The 7,873-nt window shown below is 36.6% G+C and overlaps 1 protein-coding gene across 1 annotated transcript; it reads left to right on the top strand.

The window, feature by feature from the left end:
* Positions 1-4,985: 4,985 nt before the first annotated feature.
* LOC143623610 (uncharacterized) lies at positions 4,986-5,555 on the top strand. The gene has a single exon (XM_077094467.1). It carries the CDS (start codon positions 4,986-4,988, stop codon positions 5,553-5,555), a length of 570 nt encoding a protein of 189 aa, XP_076950582.1.
* Positions 5,556-7,873: the final 2,318 nt, after the last annotated feature.

Raw genomic sequence — 7,873 nt, 5'->3', positions numbered from 1 at the left:
TTTGACCCTGTTGGCGATCTTATTTATTTAGAAACACTAATCATGGGGAAGCCAACAATGGAGATCAAAACGTCACCAGAAGAAGAAAAAGAAGAGGAAGTGGCAATGGAGGAGGATTAGAATACGGTGGTGGTTGAGTCTCCACATCATATGCAGGTTAGCAAGTCTGTCGAGGAACTAGATAGTGGATCACCACCGAAATCGACAAAGCCACAGAAGAGGGTGAGAAAATGCTTGGATCAACACATTTTGAGGGTTCAAAAATGGTACATTAAGAGTTATAGGGCAATACTGAAATGCAAGAACAACCATTTTCCTCATTATATGTCACATATTATATTTGGTCCAGGTAAGTTTAAGTATTGGTGGACCGACCCGTTTGAATGTTTTAAAATGCTTTTAAGTTTCACTATGTGCTATTTGATTAAAAATGTTGAACGGGTGGAATAAACAAGTTAGACCGGGATTGGATAAAAGAAAAGCCTCCTGATTGAGCTTTCAGGATGGAGTCTGGCTGAAGACTCTTCTGTAAACTTAGCGCTTCCCGGAAGGCAACCCGGTAGTATGTTTTTGCTTTTATTTTTTATTTTTATTTTTGTGGTTTCTTGCTTTCGTTTGCTGGCCGCGTGTTTTCTGTTTTTCTTTCAGGTTGCTCCAGGATTGCTTGTTGAAGGTTGATGATACATGGTTTGATTCAAGTGTGGGGAGGCTTTATGCTTATTGATTGCCGCTTTCGTTCGTAAGTGACAGCTTGACAGAGAGCACCGGAGTATGAGGCTTTCGTTCAAATTGGAGGGCACGGGAACATGACTCGCAAGGCAATATCGTCATCTTTACCAGGGGAGTCTGTTTCACTTTACTTATATTAGAATGTGCTTTAATTTTTGTCTTTTTCCTGTCTCATTGAGGACAATGTGACATTTAAGTGTGGGGATGGGAAACTGACATTTTTATCTTAAAAATATCCAAAAAAATAATAATAAAATAAAATTTTTTAAAAAATGAAAAAAAAATGTCTCGAAATTTTAACGAAACTTTTTTGCAAAATAATGGAAAATGATAGAAGAATTTGAGATTGGTTTTTAAAACTATTATTATATATGAGATTAAATAAAAGATAACGCACTAAACTTGGGATGTGTCGGTAGGCCCAACTAGCTTTGATAGTCCTTTTTAGCAAATTTTATATATCTAATAATTTGAAAAACGGTGAAGTCGAATTTCAATGCTTAGGGAGGATTACTATAATCTAAAAACTTTGAGATGGTAAGACTTAGATGCACTCAAACCAGCACATCACCACATGTCCATCTTTTTACGACCTTAGAAATAGTTATATACTTTAGGGTGATATAAAAAAATGATGAAAAAAATGAAAAAAAAGAAGTATGTTTTGAAAGTGTATTATGAAAAGTTGGTCCGAAAAAAAAATGAAAGAGAAAGTTATGTATTGTAAAATGCCGAAGAAGCATTCTCAAAGTTAGTAAAAGAGGCCAAAGATGCACATACTAGACGGGACTTAGATTTTACGTGTTACCAAGGGGATAGTGACTCTGTGGATACACTATTGGGGCTCGGAGGTTCTTAGTCAATAAATATAAAATTAGGATTTATAGGACAAAGTCCAATAATATTTAGGGCATGCTCTTACGGCCTCCACATGACCATTCATCCATCAAATTTCACTGAGTGCATCTACTTAGTACCATCAACGAGTCCTTAACTTATGGTGATTTGTTAAACTAGTCTGCTTTGATTCTAGTTTTTCTCTCTCTCTCTTTGTCTGAGTTGGAGTAGGTCTAGCCGTGGTTTTTACACTTAAAGTGCTTAATGCAATTGGCGGCTTGATAGGTTGGTGGATGGGTTTAAGTGGACAACTATATCGGCAATCGCGGATTTGCGTTTATCTGTGCTTAAAAAATAACCTATATGTTTTAAAGATCAGTTTCTACGTATGATTCCATTGCAAAATACCTTTTCAGGGACGAAAAATGTTTAAGTGTGGAAATATTTGATGTGCTCTAAAATTTATACAAAAATATTTTAAATACTCTCTACACTTTTAAGAGTTTTTGTGTTGGTTTATATTTAATATTACTCTAAAATAGTTCATATGTGGGGTTTTAAGACTTCAAAAGAGAACAACGTAATATGAAACATTTTTAGTAAACTTGAGACCACGAGCTAAAACGAAGTATTTTACTATAGCTGAGACCGTTGAAAGAAACTTCAGTCATGTTATGTTTTTATATAATAATTATGTAATATACATGATGATTTTTACATAAAATAATGATAATATTATCACAACGTATGGGTCTTACGTGAATGGAAATTCAAAGAAAAATCGTAATATTGTCATTTTAATATAATGTATTAAAATTTATGTTTATGTGAAAACTTGGCAGGAACTTCAATGTGACGGTGGCAAATATTAAGCTTCTCAATAATTGGGGCCCACAAGACACAAATAAATGTATGATATTTATTTGGAAAAAAAGGGTTTTACACCCCACTGTCGAGAGGTTGTGACAAGTCAAAAGGGGGCCACCCCCTGTGTTGGTGGATTGCAGTATATCGAAAAACAAAGAAAGAGAAATTGAAGCATATTGGAAGCTCTCTCCCTAGCAGCTCAAAGAAAAGGTCCACGACAAAGAAAAAAGAAAGTAAATAAGCAAGCAGGTAGCCATATCAATTAATTTAAGCTCGCAGGCTAGTAGCTCATCTATATATATTTCCTTTTCGATGAACCGTAATAATTATTTTATTTTTGTTTCATTGAATATAATTATGATTGGCTAGATTGTTATACTGCCTGGGTTTGGATGAATACTTTTTAAACTCTTTTTATTCTTGGTTTTGGATTACTTATTGATTGGTTCATGCTTTGGTAAAGTTTTTATGTTATTTGGTCGTGATGCATACGCGTATTTCGTATTAATTTATTTTCGGTTTTTGTTCCATATGCGTGTTTGTGAACGTCTTTCATGTATGGATGCATATTAGGTTGTTTACTGTTTGTTTATAACTAGTGTATGGTATATAGTTAACGTATTCCATAGGAGCAGCTTTTGAGAGTTTAGAGATACTTTATATTCTGACAGTTGAGAGACCGGCAGGTGATTAAGTGTCGTTTGTTTTGTTCATTTGCGGGTTTGGGTAGTGACTGCACGGGAGTGAGTTACCCTATATTCCCTTAGATTCTTACAGATTCGAATTATACCCGAATCCAATAAGAATACCCCTTTACGCCTTAGGGTGTTTTGTGATTAGAGAGACCGGGAGGTAATTTATTCTTTGGGTATCTTAGCATAGTTCGGTAAGGTGAGACCGAGAGGTGATCCGAACCATTAAACTATTGAGCTTACATGATATTTAGGGTTTAGTATTGTCGGTGAGACCGGGAGGTGATCTAGCATACTTTAGTTATTCCTTAAGTTTCATATTTTTAGAATCCGGCACCAATCATTAATCCAATTCCGAGAGTTTACGAGTTGACTAGTAGGATTCCTTGCCTAGGTAGTTATTTCCCCTATTTGATTTCCAGCCCAATTTGTTCATGTCTAGTTTTCATGTCAGTTTTAGTTTAAGTATTATTTTGTTTATATTTAATAATTAAGAAACACAAAAATCAGTTAAATCTATTTATTTAAGTTATTAGTCAAAGTATTGTTTAGTCATTGCTATTGTCCTTTGGGTTCGATATCCGGACAATATTAGGCTTTACTACAGTTTATAGGTACACTTGCATGTCTAGTGGTCTAGCATTAGGAGAGTCTAGGTTTATAAATTTATAACTAGAGTGTCTAGGTTGGTTAGGTTTTTAATAGACCGCTTTACACATCAGCGGTATTGGGTCAAAGGGTGGAGAAATAGCCGGTGGTGATATATTATGCGAGCAAAACTTTATCCGAGGCGCAATTGAATTACACCACTACCGAAAAATAATTACTTGCGGTGGTGTACGCCTTGGATAAATTTCGGTTGTATATTTTGGGAAGTAAAGTTGTGGTGTACTCGGATCATAGTGCGGTCCGATATTTGATGGAAAAGAAAGACGCAAAACCGCGGTTGATCCAATGGGTTTTATTGTTGCAAGAATTTGATCTTGAAATCCGGGACAAAAAGGGTTGTGAGAATGTAGTTGCGGATCACTTGTCTCGGATTCCACTTGAAGATGTTGATGATCCGATGGAGATAAATGAAAAGTTTTCGGATGAATACTTGCTCGCGTCTCAACCGCACCGTGGTATGCGCATTATGTTAATTATTTAGCCACTCGGGCGATTCCGGAACATTGGTCGAAGAAACGGAGGCAACAATTCATGTCCTAAGTCAAGCAATACATATGGGATGAACCGGATCTTTTCAAGATTGGAGCGGATCAAGTTCTTAGAAGGTGTATACCCGAGAATGAAGTGCAAGAGATCTTGACACATGCTCATTCGTCGGCATGTGGGGGCCATTTTAGTGGATCAAATACGGGTTATAAAGTACTAACATGCGGGTTCTGTTGGCCAACACTTTTGAAAGATGCTAATGAATATGCCCGACAATGCTTGAATTGTCAACGGATGGGGGGTATATCATAAAGGAATGAAATGTCTTTACAACCCATTTTGGTGGTTGACATTTTTGATGTTTGGGGCATAAACTTTATGGTCCCGTTTCCGAACTCGTGTGGGTACTTGTACATTTTTGTTGCGGTTGATTATGTGTCAAAATGGGTTGAAGCGGTTGCAACAAGAGCTAATGATCATTCCGTGGTTTGTAAATTTGTACAAGCTAACATTTTCTCAAGATTTGGTATCCTAGGAGTAATTATAAGTGATGGTGGATCGCACTTCAAGAACTTGACGTTTGGTAAATTGTTAAAACGTTATGGTGTAAATCATTGAATTGCAACACCTTACCATCCTTAAACGAGTGGCCAAGTTGAAGTTTCCAATCGCCAAATTAAGGAAATTTTGATGAAAACGGTTCGGATGGATACGAAAGATTGGTCGGTTAAGTTGGAAGATGCATTATGGGCATATCGAACCGCTTACAAGACACCGATTGGTACTACTCCTTATCGTTTTGTGTATGGAAAGGGTTGCCATTTGCCGACGGAGTTGGCTCACCGGACATTATGGGCACTTAAGAGTGTTAATATGGATTATCATGAAGCCAGAAAGTTGAGGAAGTTGAAGTTGAGTGAACTAGAGGAAATTTGGGATGAAGGGTATAAATGTGCCTCGGCGTATAAGGAAAAGTTAAAAAGGGTGCATGATGCTAAGATAAGGAAGAGAACATTTGAAGTTAGGCAAAAAGTATGGTTGTACAATTCGAGACTCAAATTGTTTCCCGGGAAGTTAAAAAGCAAGTGGATGAGGCCGTATGCCATCACAAGAGTAGGGAGGTTCGGTGATGTGGAGATTGAATATATGCAACATCAAGTCAAACAAGTTGTGAGCGGACATCGCCTCAAACCATACCTTAAGGTAAAAGATCTTAATATGCTTGAAGTTGACAAGGTGAGTTTCTTCCTAGGCTCACCGGATGCTTTAACTTAGTAAAGGTCCAGGTATGTTGTACAGTTTAGTCTTGCTTTTTGTCAACTTTGGTTTTAAAAATTACCTTTCTCGTCCTGAAGTTTTTCCAAATCAAGTGTGGGGAAGTTTTTATGAATTTCTTTACCGTGTTGGGGACAACTCGGGTTTTTCATGGGGGTAGGGTAATTTTTATTTCTGATTTGGTAGGTAAATTAAATTTTGATCATTTTTGTTACTTTTTGTTCTTTTTCTTAAAAAAAAAACTAAACAGTGAATCGTGGCCCAGGGTCGGAGGCACGGTGAAGGGAATCTCCACGGTACGGTCCCCTTTGTCCAAAATGAAACAATTTGACCGTGACCCACGGTGTGAACCGTGGGCCACGATCCACCTTCAACGTAACATCAGCTTCAGGCACACCGTGGACCACGGTTCGGACCGTGGCCCACGGTCCGGTCAAGACAAAAAAGGGGGAGCCGGTTTTGGAGCTAAACAAACAAGAAAATTTTAATTTTAAACCAATTCCACACCACATATTTCACCTACCATCATTATTTACTTCAATTTTCACCATCTTCTTCGTTTACACTTGAGAATTGAGAAAGTAATGATTGATGAGAAGGTTGATATTCTCCGATAGAAATTGTACAATTCGTGCATTTCGATATCTTAGCTTGGTATGAGTGAAAAAGTGATAGAGGCACTTAGGTTAAACCTTGTCTGGATGAGTGCGAGTGTGGGTTTTGGGGGTTGGGCCTCATACATTACATATATGAGCGTGGTAAATGCGAGGGGCGGGGGGTTGGTTCCTTTATAAAACTTTGTTGAGCCTATTCTTTCATTTAATCAACCCCGGTGTTATATTGCAAAACGATTCGACTTAACAGGTTTCTATGTAATTATTTTAGTATTTATAAATAAGATGTATTAAGCATTATGTTTATTATACTTACAAAAAAAATTGTGTTAGAGATGCAATGTTCAAGTATTATATAGTGAAAAAAAAGGTTAGTGATGTATATAGTTATTTAGTTTGTTTGTAATAAGTCGGATCGAATCGTTTGAGCTACTTTCAATATTCCTTTCCATACCCTTACACATGACCCCGTTATAACACGTTTTAAGCCCTCTTGATTTGCATTTGTGTCAAAGCATTTACATAGGTGGAGATTTGATGATTGTATAAGCGCATTCGATGAGAATTGATTATTTGTGGAAATGTATGTATGATCACCAAGAAGAGGGTTAATGTGTAAATGTGTGTTATGTATAGGTAAAAACCGAAAGCATGTGGTTTGGTTAGAAATCTATGGTTTAAATGGAACATCAAGTATACTAGTGCAAACTGATAGAAATGAGGGAATAGAGTATGACTTGGGACCTTAACTGAACCGGAATTGTTGGTAAGATTGGTGGCTATAAGTTGAAAATAATAAAAAGTTTGTGTTTAAATGTTGCTTGGGGCAAGCAACGGTTAAGTGTGGGAATGTGATGGGTGGTCCATTGGACAACCCTTAAGTGATTTAAGACCATTAATAATCATGCATTTAATCGGCTTATCTTGTGGAGATTTGTTCTTGAATGTTTGAAGATTTGAAGATGAATGCGATTCGTTATAAAATTTTAGGCGATTCGCTATGTCTTTAATTTGATTCGTTATCAATTCTTGTCATTCGCTAACTGATTCGTGTGAGTTAATTAATTCGTGTTATCTAGTTCGTTAACTAGATAACTGATTCGTTTGACACGTGTTAGTCTTGGAATTTGTGCTTTAACAACTTTTTGCCACGTGGCAAAAAGGAATCAAGTTTGTTACAAACGGTTGTAACAACCTGATTCGTTATATTATAATTCGCTATAGTGTTGATTCGTTATCAACTGTAGCTGATTCGTTATCTTAATTCGCTAAGCATTCCTTAATAATTCGTTAAGTTGACTTGGTCAATTCACTTGATCAATTTGTTAAGTTGACTTGGTCAATTCGCTTGATCAATTTGTTAAGTTGACTTGGTCAATTCGCTTGATCAATTCGTTAAGTTGACTTGGTCAATTCGTTTAGTCAATTCGTTAAGCCTTTATCACATTCGTTATATGTTTCGCCATTTGGGTGATTCGTTAAACTTAGTTGTGATTCGTTAAGGTTGACTCGCTTAGTTGACTTTTGATTCGTTAACCAATTTTCCTCATTCGTTAAGACTTGATTCGTTAAGTCTCAATTCGTTACAACTGTTCACAGTTCGTTACAACTAATCACCGTTCGTTACAACTGTTCACCATTCGCTATTACTGTTCACTGATTCGTTAAGATATTTTATTACTTGTTTATTTTCAAAGATGGCTG

Source organism: Bidens hawaiensis, unplaced genomic scaffold (genome assembly GCF_021521415.1).
Source record: "Bidens hawaiensis isolate Kalapana, Puna unplaced genomic scaffold, B.hawaiensis_p1.1 tig00003506_1, whole genome shotgun sequence".
NCBI classification, from domain to species: Eukaryota; Viridiplantae; Streptophyta; class Magnoliopsida; order Asterales; family Asteraceae; genus Bidens; species Bidens hawaiensis.
Note: the sequence above shows the minus strand (reverse complement) of the source record. Positions and strands in the feature narration are given on the sequence as shown.